Source organism: Gobius niger (genome assembly GCF_951799975.1).
Source record: "Gobius niger genome assembly, chromosome: 7".
In the NCBI taxonomy this organism is placed as follows: Eukaryota; Metazoa; Chordata; class Actinopteri; order Gobiiformes; family Gobiidae; genus Gobius; species Gobius niger.
This window is the reverse complement of record NC_136858.1, coordinates 7669802-7686093: the sequence shown is the minus strand read 5'-3', so window position 1 is coordinate 7686093 and position 16292 is coordinate 7669802. Positions and strand designations below refer to the sequence as shown.

The 16292-nt window shown below is 47.1% G+C and overlaps 1 protein-coding gene across 1 annotated transcript in view; it reads right to left on the bottom strand.

Moving 5' to 3' along the window:
• atrnl1a (attractin-like 1a) overlaps positions 1–16292 on the bottom strand; it is a gene marked incomplete at both ends in the record, with an annotated part of 698456 nt that overhangs the window by 203972 nt on the left and 478192 nt on the right. The window contains one exon of the mRNA XM_079559364.1: positions 371–449. Coding sequence (XP_079415490.1) covers positions 371–449 — 79 coding nt within the window. The remainder of the gene's footprint in view (positions 1–370; positions 450–16292) is intronic.

The window sequence follows — 16292 nt, the reverse complement described above, 5'->3', positions numbered from 1 at the left end:
TGGACTAATTACAATCTGTCAGAAGATTTATTTAGTATTTTCCCCAAACCATGTGCCGTATTTCAGCATGTGCCTGTGCAGTGGTGATGGGTGAGTATGAAACACTGCAGCATCTGGTAAAGCCAGAGGTGATCTACATCTGCTCCCATCCATTTAGCGTCATTTGGTCCGAGGTAATTGGTCGGTGAGGCTCGCTAATTAAAGGGGAATAGCCTTGTTTATGGGCCAAGATGCTTGTTATGAGACGACTTAACAGACAGGTGGCGTGTGTGTGCGTGTGTGCGTGCGTGCGTGTGTGTGTGTGTGTGTAGGTGTGTGTGTGTCAGGAGGATCACAGTAGCGTGGCTTAAAACAGAAGTACTGGTCCTACCTCTCGTCGTCTTGAGGCCCAGCAGGTCTGCTTGATCTTCCACAGCACCGCGGCCCCCAGCAGCAGGGACAGGAAACAGCTGGAGAGGCAGAGCAGCTTGCATTTTAACAGTTTTACAGGAAATTGTATTCTGCATTGCTTAATGATGGTGGGGTGCCCAAAGTGTGGCCCGGGGACCAAATGCAGACCTCAGACCAATTTTGAATCTGAATCGGCCACATTACCAGAGATGGTCCTTTTTATTTCAAGTATAATAATGATAATATTAAAGATGTTAATATTAGGCTGCAGTTTCATTCCAGTGGAGACAGTTCCACAGTGTAGCCCCCTTAAAGGAGAAGCTGGACTGTCTGTTGGGAGCACACAGTCCCCGCTGACAGAGGCTCTGGACAGAATTAGGGCCCCAAATCTGATGAGAGAATAGGGAATGCTGTGTGAGTGAGAATTATTATATAAAAATGTATTAATATATATATGAGAAAAATGTATAGTTTTCTGCAATTTTATATTTCACATAAAAATAAAACATTTTACACTTATTTAGTTTTTTAATACGTTTGGAATAAGTTTTTGCCTTTTTTTGCTCAAAGCTCAATAAATCAGGGTGGGAATTAGATATTTAAAAATCCCTGAAATAGACTTAAAAATGTTGTTAAGCCCAAGTCTGTTAAAGGGACTATAAGGAGTTTAAAAATGTTAAAATTAAGTATTTTCCTCCCCCTACATGTTCCAGCCATGTCCTAATGTGTAGAATGAGCTCAGACCTGTTCACCACAACTGCCTCTAAAATCCTGTACGGTCACTCAAAAATGTGTCACTTCGGCCCGAATTGCCGTCATGCACGAGCTTAATATAGAAAGAGCAGTTACACATATGGCCTGAGGTGGCAGTAGTGGGTATACAATGGCGAACTTGCTTCCAGCCCCTTTAAGTTGGGAGTCTGTAAGTGCTGAGATCGTTCCATGAGTGGAGCAAAAACCTCAGTTTGAGAAATCCAGCCCTAATGTGCCCATGCGTGACACATTTCTCCAGTTCGTCTTAATGGGCGGCTCGCAGAAAGAAAAATACCATATTTGGATAATTCTCGGGCACCCTATAGGACACATGGATGTAAAATATGTCAATATGTGTGAATGAATGCGTGACGGACAGCCGGTTTTGTGAAGCGAAGTTGTAGCTACTACTATCGACAAAACACCATAAAATAAGCATCGTACGGAGTAAGTTTTGTCATTTTTATACTCTGACATGAAAACTAAGATGTTAAGGAGGAAACTAGCTAAATAGCTCCACTTCAACCACTGCGTGAAAAATCTACCTGTGCATCCCAGTGGGTTCTCATGGTTGGGAATCAGCATAACAAAACCAAGTCTAGGAAACACTTAAAAGATTTGAAGAAAAATGATCAGAGTAAACTCAAACTAGGGCCAATGAAGGTCAGTACTGTCCAGGCCTGTTTTATCGAGGGGCTAAAGCTTGATATGACCTCATTAACCAGCTGTGAATCCTATTAACTCTTTAGGGTGTCTCTCAGTACAGTGCATTCAAGCTTCTGAAACACACGACTGTGAACTCCCCTATACTGGGACATCAGTGTGATCTTTGTATACATCCCTCTCGCTCGTCCCAAAACCACCCTGAAAGACATGATCCGACCGCGGAGAGCTGCCCTCGGGCCAGTTTACCGCGCTGTCATCTGCACTATGTGCCCGGCAGAACAAGACAAAGGGACACTTCCAGGCAGATCGGCGAAACAGAGGACAGAAAACCGCAGTGCTGACCGCAAGCGGCTGGGGATTTCAGCATAGACCAAGGGGACGAGCGGGGTCAAAACTCCACACGATGCTCCAGGACAAAAACAAGCTCTCAAGTTCCCCCCACAACACACAGTCACACACTCAGCGTTGACTGTCCGAAAGGGAGACGGCCAGGGCAGAAGCAAGAGGGCAGAATGTTGCTTTTGTTAGAACGGTCAGGTCGTGCTCCTGAATGTTCCTACATGCACAAACTGTCAGGTCCAATCGGTCTGTCATAGACCTGATTCAAAGCAGACGTTTCATCAGGAAATGTTCACTGCCTTATTGGCTTTTCTCACTGGAGGAGAGATGTGGAGATGCTGCAGAGATTTTGATTATATATTCTATTATTTAGATTATTTACTCCATGCTTGGTGGTGGTGAGTGACGTTTGTGGCCACAGCCGCCCTGGGGCAGACAGACAGAAGTGAGTGTCAGTAGCTCAGTTGGTAAGTGCATAGATCCAAAGGTCAAAGGATTCTGTCAGTCTGCCCCTGTGCAGCTGTGGCTACAAATGTAACAATAACTTCATTGTTCACAACATTAGACATTTTGACCGAGGGTGCTTAATATTAATAACAATACATACGTTTTATATAAAGATGGGTGTGCTATCGTAGGTTGTAGGCGAGCTGATCCAGGTGAGTTTTGAGCATTTTTTTGTAGGCGGTCAGTGAGTCTGAATTTCTGATGTGGATGGAGAGTGAGTTCCAGAGGGTGGGGACGTCTCAGAGACATCTCCGTGACATCTCCATGACCAGTGGCAACTGGAGTCTCCAACTAGTCTCAAGGCTGCTGAGATAGGCCCTTAAACTTTTGCACCCCACTGTCGCTTTCTATGGAGTGGATGAATAATTTTAACAGTGAGTGCTGTGAGAAGCTTTAACTCAAGCGTGTTAAGTCAAATAAGGTGTCACACAAGTGTCTTGCCCAAGGAAACAACAAAGAGTCTGGATTCAAACTGCACACCTTCATTAGATGACCTGCTCTACCATCAGAGCCACTGTTGCCCCACCCACTGTCTAATTAAGTCTGCAACACAGAAAAGTCATAAAAGCCATTATATGTTTGGGGGGAAAAATGTACACCAGCCCTAGTAACAACTCGTCTGCACAAAAGAGTGAAGCAGCAACAAAGTCCTATGTGGAGGAGATTTGATAGCTGAAATGTTCAGGTGTCTGGGGACAAAGCAAAAACAAACCACCTCATGCACTGTACAGACATGTCCTGCAGAGAGTTCATCCTCCACACAAACAGCTGCACAATGGGGCTCTGTCCACTTGGACAACACTCATATGGACAGGCCGAGACGATGATGGCGACAGCATGTCGGACAAGAGAGAGGGACAGAGGACAGGGGCTGGACTGTTCACACCTGACCTCTGCGGTCCACCCATGAACTGTCCACACACGACTCCTCCCGAGCACCACTGACCTGGAGAGCGTATGGATGACCTTCAGATACATGCCATAACCCACAGGACCATCTTTGTTCTGTGAGGTGTGTGCGGTGTGTGAGGGGTGTGAGGGGTGTGAGGTGTGTGAGGTGTGTGAGGTGTGTGAGGTGTGTGAGGGGTGTGAGGTGTGTGAGGGGTGTGAGGTGTGTGAGGGGTGTGAGGTGTGTGAGGTGTGTGAGGTGTGTGAGGGGTGTGAGGTGTGTGAGGGGTGTGAGGTGTGTGAGGTGTGTGAGGTGTGTGAGGTGTGTGAGGGGTGTGAGGTGTGTGAGGTGTGTGAGGTGTGTGAGGGGTGTGAGGTGTGTGAGGGGTGTGAGGTGTGTGAGGTGTGTGAGGTGTGTGAGGGGTGTGAGGTGTGTGAGGTGTGTGTGACGGAGTGACCCCGTCCGAGCCCGCGGGAAAGATACCGCGACCCACCTAGGACCTAACGCACACATCCACACTCACCTGTTGCTCGTTCCCGTTTTCCCTCCGTCTGTTCCGCGTTTGCGAAACGCTAGTAGTTCAACGTCCATCGCGGGGGTCTTGGGTGCACACTAGGCCGTCGCTGAACCATCTCCCTTCCATAACCCCGTGGTCCACCAAACATTCTTCCATAACTCCATGTTCCCCATCCATGTCCCCACGGGCAAACCGAGCGTCTGCACTCTTCCGGGTATATTGCGTCACACGTGGGACGCCGGCGCATGACGTCATCATGGCCAGCCCAGTTTTCCATTAGTTAATTATAATAAAGTTAAAGGGTAGTTTCTGGGCTCTGTGATTATGCTAAATTAGTTAGATTGATATTCTGCGTGTGTATTAAATTGTTCAGGACTGGTTGATACTGTTTTAGTGTAGTAAACAGTAAGTTGGTGGTGATTGGCTGAGGGGAGGGGCCAATGAGTATAAAAGAGGGGCGCCCTCTCACCCCATCCAGTCTGCGTTGGTCCATCTACAAGGGAGGTAACTATGAGAGCCTTGTTTGCCTCATTATTGTAAATATTGAAAATGTAAATAATGTATTGTTTGTTTGTTGTTGTTTTTTTGTAGTAAGCACCTTGGGAACGTCGTTTGTATAAAGTAAAAATAAAAAGATGGTGTTATAAAAAACGTACAACCTTGTCACGCCGTTTCTAACACTATCAGCCATACGAGCCCCGTCACAAGTGGTGTCAGAAGTGGGATGGCTGGCAGGGGAAAGAAACGACGTTCCCAACGGCGAAAGCTTGAGGAGGAGGAGGAAGAGGAGCTGGACGCTGCCGAGGAGTCCGGAGCGGGTGCTCAGCCCCTAGGGGAGCTCCTTGACCTAATTGAAAGGTTTTATGGCGACTCAGCAGAGAAGAGAGGAAGGTCTGCTTGGCGAGCTACGCGGCCTCCGGGAGACATTGCATCCAGCCACTCCTCGGGAGGACAATTTCGGCGGGGAGGAGACCCCGAGGACAAGCAGTCCGCGGGTAGCACTACCGACACCTGCACCTAGGAGAAGACGGGAGAGTGGTTCTACAGCTTCGCACCGTCCGCAGGAGGGGAGCTCTGGTGATCTGGGCCTAGCACAACCCCAGGTGGAGCAGAGACCGTATGCAGGGGAGCCGAAGATCCCGCCTTACCAGATGGGGGAGGATATCGAGAACTATCTGTTGCGCTTCGAGAGAATGGCAAGGACCTGGAGGTGGCCAGAGACTGAGTGGGCCTGTCGCCTTGTGCCGCTCCTATCGGGGAAAGCTTTGGAAGCGTATACAGCCATGGATGAGGAGGAGGCGCACTGCTACTTGGATCTGAAAGCTGCCTTGCTTGCCAAATTCGACATATCCTCGGAAACATACAGACAGCGGTTTCGTGCCTCGACTGTTCCGCAGGGAGAGACGCCGACTGAGACCTACCATCGTCTGAAGGGCCTGTACCGGCGGTGGGTTCGTCCGGAGCAGCTCACCAAGGAGCAAATCGGGGAGATCATCATCCTGGAGCAGTTACTCCGCGTCCTGCCTGCAGAGGTCCGCACCTGGGTCAAAGAGCATGAACCACAGGATGGCCTGACGGCAGCGAAGCTGGCGTTGCAGCACCAGAACGCACGGCGAGGAGGACCTCCACGCTTCACCAGCTCAGTGCCACGACCGGCTCCGCAGTCTGTCCCGGCCGGGAACACCGGAGAGTCCCGCTATGACTCACGAGGTACAACCGGCTCTGCCACAATCCAGCCAGTATCCGGTAAGCCTTTTCTTTGCTATCACTGTCAGCAACAAGGACATAAAGCCTCGGTGTGTCCAGCTCGAAGGGACAAGCTCACGGGTGCCTGCTATGCACCTCGGGCAGAGGGTGAACTGTGTACCAACCAGGGCTTGAAGGAGCATACATTGAGAACTGTGACTCTGAATGGCCAACAGGTGACAGCACTGTTGGATAGCGGCAGTTTTACTTCTCTGGTGAAGAAGAACTTGGTACCGGTAACCTGTGTTGATTATGGCCTAAAAACTGACATAGTTTGCGTCCATGGGGATAGTCATGCATATCCGAAAGCTGAAGTGACGGTGGTGATTGATGATCAACCATATTTAATGACTGTTGCTGTAGTGGACAATTTACCTGTTGACATGGTTCTGGGCACTGACTTACCTGTGCTCCTGGGCCTGTTACAGAAAACAGACTGGGGGGTTGTTGGGGATGTGACTGAGTGTGATGTAACTGGCAATGTTTCATGTCCTGTGGTGACTAGGAAATGGCTTCAGAACCCCTGCCAAATTTTGATGATAGCCTTTTTGAGGGGGGCACCAAAGGGCCAAGAAAGTCCAAGCGGCAACAGCGTTTTGAAAAACAGCTAATGCTAAATGACAAGGCTTCGGACAGCCTAAATGTTGATGTACTGTGGGAAGTACCAGAGAATATTGCAGAGTTACAGAGGCAGGATGTGACATTAAAAACCTGTTTTCAAAAAGCGAATGCTAGCGTCAACACTCATGCTAATGTTACTGGCAAAGAACAGTTTATCATAATGGAGGGGGTGTTGTATGTCGATAGCAATGCTCATAGACGTCTGGTTGTCCCTGCGTCTTGTAGGCAATTGGTAATGCACGTTGCGCACACGCTCCCCTGGGCAGGGCATTTTGGCCGTCACAAGACCTATTTACGCGTCAGTTCTCGGTTTCATTGGCCCGGTATGTACAATGACATCCGCACATACTGCGTCACATGTCCTACCTGCCAAATGACATCTCCTGTTCGTAAATCTGATAGGGCACTCCTTCATCCGCTCCCAGTTATCCAAACTCCGTTCCGCAGGATAGCAATGGACATTGTTGGGCCATTAGTCAAAAGCGCACGGAGTCACCAGTACATTCTCGTGGTCTGTGATTATGCTACCAGATACCCCGAGGCGTTTCCTTTACGTACCATCACTGCTCCTGCTGTTCTCCGGTGCCTGGTCCAGTTGTTCTCGAGGGTTGGGATCCCAGATGAAATCCTGACAGATCAAGGGACTAATTTCACCTCTCGTTTGTTGCAGCTGTTTCACAAGCAGTTGGGGATCACCGCCTTGCGAACCACCCCCTATCATCCTCAAACTGACGGTCTCGTTGAAAGGTTCAACCAGACGCTGAAAAGGATGCTTCAGAAGTTTGTAAGCGACACAGGGAGGGACTGGGACAGATGGTTGCCATTTGTTCTCTTTGCCTATCGGGAGGTACCGCAGGCGTCAACTGGATTTTCGCCTTTCGAGCTCCTGTACGGGTGGGATGTGCAAGGACCCTTGGATTTGCTGGATAAAGCATGGACTGCATTGGAACCCAAGGCCAGCGAACGGAGTATTGTCCAGTACGTACTGCAAATGAGGGATCGCCTGTCCAGGTACCGGGTTGAGGCTGAAGAGAACCTGAAGGAGGCGCAAAAGAAGCAGAAGACCTGGTATGACCAACAGGCCAGGCGAAGAGATTTCCAGCCAGGCCAAAAGGTCCTCTTACTGCTTCCCTCCTCCAACAGCAAGTTGTTGGCCAAGTGGCAAGGCCCATACACCATCACCAGGAGGATGGGACCTGTGACCTACGAGGTGCATCAGCCGGATAAGAAGAGGCCCAAGCAGACCTATCATGTGAACCTCCTGAAGGAATGGAAGGAAATCTCCCCAACCCTTCCGGTACCGGCATTCCTGGTGAGGGAGGAGGAAGTGGAGGAAGAGGAGGACCCTGGTGTTCCGGTAGTGACAAATGCTTCCGAACCTCTCATCTCCCACCTCTCGGTTGACCAGGCGGCTGACCTTCAGAAGATTTTCCGAGACATGCCATCACTCTTCACCGCGGAACCTGGCAGGACCACCTTGATTGAGCACGTGATTCGGCTGAAGGACCGCAACCCTGTCCGTCAACGGCCTTACCGTGTTCCTCAGCAGTTGGTGGCACAACTCAGGAAGGAGGTGGAGTCGATGCTGGAACTTGGGGTCATTGAGCCGTCAACTTCGGAGTGGTGCAGTCCAGTCGTGATTGTCTTCAAAAAGGATGGGTCTCTGCGCATTTGTATCGATTTTCGAAAGCTCAATTCCATTTCCGAGTTTGATGCTTATCCTATGCCAAGGATAGACGACCTCCTGGACCGCATTGGCTCTGCAGCCTTCATCACGACCCTGGACCTGTGTAAAGGCTATTGGCAGGTGCCGCTGGAGCCCTCCAGTAGACCCTACACCGCGTTCAGGACACCAGCTGGACTGTTCCAGTTCACAGTAATGCCTTTCGGTCTGCATGGTGCCCCTGCAACTTTCCAGCGCCTTATGGACAGAGTGCTTCAGGGCTGTGACACGTTCAGCGCAGCTTACCTGGATGACGTGGTGGTTTTCAGTAGTTCCTGGGAGGAGCACGTCCAGCACCTGAGGACCATCCTGGGGAAGATTGAGACGGCTGGACTGACCCTGAATGTCGCCAAGTGTGAGTGGGCCCGCCATGAAACCAGATACCTGGGCTATCAGCTGGGAAGAGGAGAGGTACGACCCCAGATGGATAAGGTTGAAGCTATCCAGAAGTGTCCTCGTCCTCGAACCAAGAAGGAGGTGCGATCGTTCCTGGGCCTGGCTGGATGGTATCGGAGATTTGTGCCACAGTTTGCCAAGATTGCAGCCCCACTCACTGCCCTGACCATGAAGGACCAAAGGAACCCAGTGGCTTGGACTGGCGAGTGTGAAACTGCCTTCAGCACCCTGAAAACTCTCCTCTGTTCCTCTCCAGTGTTGCGCAGTCCGGATTTCAGTCGCCGCTTCCTGGTGCAGGTGGATGCCTCAGATGTAGGCCTTGGGGCGGTCCTTGTCCAAGGGGAGACCGGAGCGGAGCAGCCCGTTTTGTACCTGAGCCGCAAGATGTTGCCTCGAGAATCCAGATACTCCGTGGTTGAGAAGGAGGGACTCGCCATCAAATGGGCTCTGGAGAGCTTGAAGTATTACCTGCTTGGGAGAGAGTTTGATCTGGAGACGGATCATCGAGCGCTCGCATGGATCAACTCGATGAAGGACCATAACAGCAGACTGACGCGCTGGTACCTCTCGTTGCAGCCCTTCAAGTTTGTAATCAAGCACCGGTCGGGGAAGTCTAACCTGGTGGCCGACTACCTTTCCAGGTTGCCAAGACTTTGTCAACCTCCGGGAGGAGAAGGATGGTGTGACGGAGTGACCCCATCCGAGCCCGCGGGAAAGATACCGCGACCCACCTAGGACCTAACGCACACATCCACACTCACCTGTTGCTCGTTCCCGTTTTCCCTCCGTCTGTTCCGCGTTTGCGAAACGCTAGTAGTTCAACGTCCATCGCGGGGGTCTTGGGTGCACACTAGGCCGTCGCTGAACCATCTCCCTTCCATAACCCCGTGGTCCACCAAACATTCTTCCATAACTCCATGTTCCCCATCCATGTCCCCACGGGCAAACCGAGCGTCTGCACTCTTCCGGGTATATTGCGTCACACGCGGGACGCCGGCGCATGACGTCATCATGGCCAGCCCAGTTTTCCATTAGTTAATTATAATAAAGTTAAAGGGTAGTTTCTGGGCTCTGTGATTATGCTAAATTAGTTAGATTGATATTCTGCGTGTGTATTAAATTGTTCAGGACTGGTTGATACTGTTTTAGTGTAGTAAACAGTAAGTTGGTGGTGATTGGCTGAGGGGAGGGGCCAATGAGTATAAAAGAGGGGCGCCCTCTCACCCCATCCAGTCTGCGTTGGTCCATCTACAAGGGAGGTAACTATGAGAGCCTTGTTTGCCTCATTATTGTAAATATTGAAAATGTAAATAATGTATTGTTTGTTTGTTGTTGTCTTTTTGTAGTAAGCACCTTGGGAATGTCGTTTGTATAAAGTAAAAATAAAAAGATGGTGTTATAAAAAACGTACAACCTTGTCACGCCGTTTCTAACACTATCAGCCATACGAGCCCCGTCACAGAGGTGTGTGAGGGGTGTGAGGCGTGTGAGGGGTGTGAGGTGTGTGAGGTGTGTGAGACGTGTGAGGTGTGTGAGGCGTGTGAGGCGTGTGAGGCGTGTGAGGCGTGTGAGGGGTGTGAGGTGTGTGAGGGGTGTGAGGTGTGTGAGGGGTGTGAGATGTGTGAGGTGTGTGAGGGGTGTGAGGTGTGTGAGGTGTGTGAGATGTGTGCGGTGTGTGAGGGGTGTGAGGTGTGTGAGGCGTGTGAGGGGTGTGAGGTGTGTGCGGTGTGTGAGGGGTGTGAGGTGTGTGAGGTGTGTGAGACGTGTGAGGCGTGTGAGGGGTGTGAGGCGTGTGAGGCGTGTGAAGGGTGTGAGGTGTGTGAGGGGTGTGAGGGGTGTGAGGTGTGTGAGGGGTGTGAGGGGTGTGAGGTGTGTGAGGTGTGTGAGGTGTGTGAGGTGTGTGAGGCGTGTGAGGGGTGTGAGGCGTGTGAGGCGTGTGAGGCGTGTGAGGGGTGTGAGGTGTGTGAGGTGTGTGAGACGTGTGAGGTGTGTGAGACGTGTGAGGTGTGTGAGGGGTGTGAGGCGTGTGAGGGGTGTGAGGCGTGTGAGGTGTGTGAGGCGTGTGAGGGGTGTGAGGCGTGTGAGGTGTGTGAGGGGTGTGAGGCGTGTGAGGGGTGTGAGGGGTGTGAGGGGTGTGAGGCGTGTGAGGGGTGTGAGGGGTGTGGGCGATGCATATTTGGGGCTTAAAATTAAACAGCCCTAAGATTAGGCACTCCTGGTCAAAACGTCAGGGTGAACAAAGAAGATGACATGATCTCTGAAAGGCCTGAAGTTACAGATGAGATCAGAAAGGTTTGACTTTGGCGTCTGCATGGTCAGTACCTGGAGATGCCTCCCCAGATAGCAAAATTGGTATGGCCCAGATGTGGCCCACATCAGACACGTTGATTTGGCCCACATACCGCGTGGATTATCGGCCATAACGCGGTCCACATCCGGTTACCACATCTGGCCCACAATAAACCCAGAAACCAGATTATTCAAAGGTGGTCCAGACATGGCCCACTGATGGTACACATGTGGTCGTCATTTGGCCCAGTGGAGTACCACACGTGGACACATTTTTTGGCCCACGTCTGGCCTACATATCTCACTTTTGGCTCACGTTTGGCTCACATACCGCGTGGATTATCGGCCATAACGTGGTCCATATCCGGTTACCACATCTGGCCCACAATAAACCCAGAACAGGCCCAACTCTTAGCCAGTAGTAAACCAGATTATTCAAAGGTGGTCCAGACATGGCCCACTGATGGTACACACACTGAGAAAAGTAAAACATTGGCTTAATCTGAAAAATGTATAGAAATCATTTACATCTGCATTTTACTAGTTGTTCATAATGATATATATTCATTAGTCCAACTATAAATGTTTCATCTGTAACTGAATATTTTAAATTGGTTCAACAAAAAAATGTTCCTCACTTGAATGTTCAAAGGTTCATTGAGTCAATTTAAAACTCTTCTTCGAAAATCCTGTATCTAATGCAATTTTTTTTTATTTTTTTTAAAATTTACTCTCATTCTAACAAAGAACACCCAAACAAACCTGAATTTGTATCTGCTGTAAAGTCATGTTTGTCCCAGTTCCTCTGAGTCATGGTGGGTCATGGTGGACCATGACAGATGTGGACAGGACTGTAGTAGATCTACTTTTACTTTGGAGAAAATAGTTACTATAGTAACTGTTGAAGAAATGAACCTCATGAGCGCCTCCTGTAACATCTGTCCACATCAGTCCTGCTGCACCACGACTCAGAGGAACTGGGACAAACATGACTTTACAGCAGATACTAATGGTTAGGGTTTGTTTGTGTTTTTTTTTTTTTTTTTTGAATGAGAGTAAATAAAAAAACTTTAATTGATAATTGATTGCTAATTGATTTTTTTTCTTTGTATTGAATTTGTAATTGTAATAATAATCTTCCATATATTATGTCTTTACTACATAATTGAATATGATATGACTCTTGCATGATACATGACATGCAGCAGAAGTCTGAAGTTCTGGCTAAAGCTGAAGCTTCACGACTTCCTTCTTCACTTCTCAGTCTGTGACTGAAGAGCAATGAGGCCTCAGCCTTTTTACTGCAAACAAAGAGCTCACTGTATTTAGCGTCATGTTACTGTCACTCATGGTGTCTGACCTAAAGTCTCACTCTGAAGAAAGTCAACTCACATTTACACTGAGAAGGTTGGATGGGCGCCCCCTTGTGTCACCTTGCATCCAAATGCCCAGAACATTGGGTCAAAATGACCCGCGAAGGCAACACGAGGGCTAAAAGTACATTGGTTCAATGGAAATTTTTAAATTAGCTCATATCTGCTAATGAAGAGTTTTAAATTGACTCAATGAACCTTTGAACATTCAAGTCAGGAACATTTTTTTGTTGAACCAATTTAAAATATTCACAGTTACAGATGAAACATTTATAGTTGGACTAATGAATATATATCATTATGAACAACTAGCAAAATGCAGATGTAAATGATTTTGATTTTGATTTTGATTTTGCAGATTAAGCCAATGTTTTACTTTTCTCAGTGTATGTTTGCCACCATTGGCCCACAGATGTTTTGCCATTTTTGGGCCATTTTTGATATTTTGTATATGGGCCATATTTGGTTTGCCTCTGGTTATGCCGGTTTAAACTATCCTGGAACTGCCATGTCTTTGCCATAAGTGGCCCATATATGTGTTTTCATTAATGGGCCATAGTTGATCATTTGCATGTGGGCCACATTTGGTTAACTGCTGGTTTATCTGGAGATATTGAGGCCACACGTGCCATGTCTTTGCCATAAGTGGCCCATAAACGTTATTCCATTAATAGGCCATGTGTTGTTATGTTTTACATGGCCCACTTCTGGTTTACATCTGTTTCCCGCGGGCCACACCAATGCCACAAGTGCCACATCTTTGCCTGATGTGGGCCATATCGGCTTGCTATCTGGGTCTTTGGTGAGTACTGAGGGATTTTTGTAGCCTGGTGAGACCAGAATGATTCCCCTCTATATTTTTTTATACAGAGGGGTATCAGTCTGGAACCCCAGCTGGCGACATCAGAAAAATTAAAACGAGCTTGTTCATGAACAGTGTCACTCAGGGTCACGCGGAAGTCTCTCAATACCAAACTACAAACAGTGCAGGAGAGAGGTGAATGACCAAAACACATGTAGGTGAGTGTCATGGCTCATAATCCTGCACCAATATTAACACAACACCGCTAATAACAACCGCCCTTTGCTGATTGGTTAACTCCACTTCCTGTTTGCTTGTGTATGTACCGCTGTGGGAAATTTAATTGATGCTGTGGTGACCAGACTTAAAGAGGCTAGATGCAAGTTCATGATTTTATACTCACTACTGCCATCTAAGGCCTTATGCGTAACTGCAGCTTCTAATTTAAGCTCGTGCATGACGGCACTTGGGACCCGAAGTAACACCTTTCTGAGTGACAGTGCAGGATTTTAGAGGCAGTTGTGGTGAACAGGTCTGAGCTCATTCTACACATTAGGACATGGCTGGAGCATAAAATACTTAATTTTAACATTTTTAAACTCCGTATAGTCCCTTTAATGACCTGCTCTATGGAGGTCTATCCACAGACTTTAAATCATGTTCATATTGAGAGGTGAAGGCCAAGGTAAAACCTTGAGCCTAAAAAATATCCATATATATTTTGTACACTTTTCAAATGTCCATGTTACATCCACTGTAGCAACTGGACGACTGGCCTGAAAACGCTCCCCCTTCTACCCCATAAGCCCCTCCCATTGGGCATCTTCTTTTACAGTAAATAACTATTGGGGCAATTAAAGACACAATAAACAAGCACAATATTCAAGCAAGTTACAGAGCTCAAATATTCAATGATATTCATGCTTCTAAAAGTGGTTCCACAGTGTGCATCACATGATCAGCACTACGGCGTGAACAGCTCTCATATTGCCACCAGGAAGTACTGCCTCCGTTTAGCACAGACACACTGCATCACTAAGAGTAATGTTCCCATTCATTGTCAGCCTTAGAACATTTTAAATCGGGTAACTCTAGTGAAAGGTATGTGATATATTGACTTTCCAAACATACATAGGTTTGGCTGGTATGGAGCCGGCAGACAAGTTTGCTAAACAGGCTTTGTGAGCGGCAAATTTGTCTAAAATCTCAAAATCAGAGGTTAAGTTAAAGATTAAAAAACATGTTGAAAAGATGTGGCAAGAAGAATGGGATAGAGCAAATAATGCTGAGGTTGGTCAGGGTTGACATGTAGGACGCTGTCAAAAAGTAAAGGTAATGTTTACAACAATAAGAATAGGACACACAGCACTAAATAAAACATTACATCTGAAAACATAACTCTGGAAACTGTGAGATTTGTAATATGCCAGAAACAGTGGGGCAGGTCTTCATGATGGGTAGGAAATATGAAAGTGAATGGCTTTTAATAAGAAGCAAAATCGAGGACATTAGGGAAAGTTTTATCTTAAATCATATTTTATGGAAGCCTTTGGATCATAGAGTGATTAAATATGTTTGAATATATCGTCCGACAGACTGGCTCTGCCAGTGTTACTAAAAAAGTCATGTTTCTGGTGTTTGTGGATCAGGATACAGGTAAAACTTGGATTATGAAAAAGTGCATTCACTTCTGTTATTAAACTTAAACTGTGAAACTAATATATGAGACTCATTACAAAGTGAGAGATGTATAGCCTTTTCGTTTTGTATTTGTTAACATTCTGAAAAATGATTAATTATAAATCTCATAAAATTAGAATATTTAAAAAAAGGATTGTAATCATCAAAATTAAAACAAAGGCTTAACATATGTAATTAGTCTATATCATATATTAGTTTAACATTTTAAGTTGAATTGCATAAATAAATGAACTTTTGAATGATAGTGTAATTTTCCGAGCTTCACTCCTCTGGTCATCCACAGCAGCTCTGTGGATGACCAGAGGAGCCGGGTGCTGGGTGTGCGCTCACTGATAGTCCACAACAGTCCCGCTTTGTCTCGTATCCCCGCTCTGTGCTGTGCAGTTTCCAAACAATGGCCAATTTAACATTCACCACAAAACACACCCCAAAGACCAATGAGGATCGCTCGGACCCCAGTGTGGTGTGAATTTACTCACTCTAATGGACCACAGGCCGGGGCTTAGCCATAACTGCCACTGCCCAGTGGATAATGGTGGACATTACCAGGGCATTAGAGGGAGATGAGGTGATGGTCCCACAGGGCTGTGAACACTTACCGCAGAACCGCTCACTGGGTTTAAAGCCTTTGGACAAAGGTTTAGCTGTTAGACTGACTTCAGTGTTATGTTCAAGAGGTGCAACTGAGTGTTTACATTTATTTTTTATTTATTTAAAGTTTTGCTTTGTGATGACTCATGACCAGGAAGCACACCCTTTAATGACAATATTCTTCTGAAACTCGTCATCTTTTATTAAGTAAATCCAGATGTTGGTTGGTTGATTGAGAGTTTTTTTTATTTTTCTGGTTAATAATGTGCTAATATTACCCAGTTCAATTGGGCTGTGTCTGGTTTCCCGATTGTGCTACAAAATAGCTCAAATGACCACACATGGGTGCATATCTTATTATACTCTCATTATATTCAGACAAACACTACATTGATGTAAATATCCATATGCTGCTGCTCGAGTCCTGACAAGAACCAGACATACTAGTCCATATTAGTCCAGTGCTCCAGCCTCTTATCCTTTTGCTTAGAGAATAGACTTAAAAACAGATCTGCTGGTGCACAAGTCTCCCCTGAGCGAGTAAGTCATTGTTCACTAACCTTGGCGTGCTCCATACTTTTTATATGTGGACATGCATATACATATCCAGCTCCACTGACAACCAAATCCCACACAGTTGATAAACCCAGACTACATTATCGGTCAGAATGATGTCTGGTGTGGCTCAGTTAAAGTGACACCGTTTTCTGAACCAGCCCCGTGTCCTGGTAGAGGCAAACATCAACACAAACTAATGAGCGAGTAACAGCCACTGAAATCTCTGAATTATCCACACAAATGTCCTCAAACTGAACACAAACCGAGACCAAACTACCATGAGCCGCTACCAATGTATTTGATTTTCTCAAGCGTTCCCTCAGTAATGAGTTAGTCACTCACTGTTGTTAAGATGGAACGTTGTGTCAATAGTACTTTGACACTGCTGCGGCCGATGTGTAGGACGAGCAATCACAAATAACTGAGGTTTA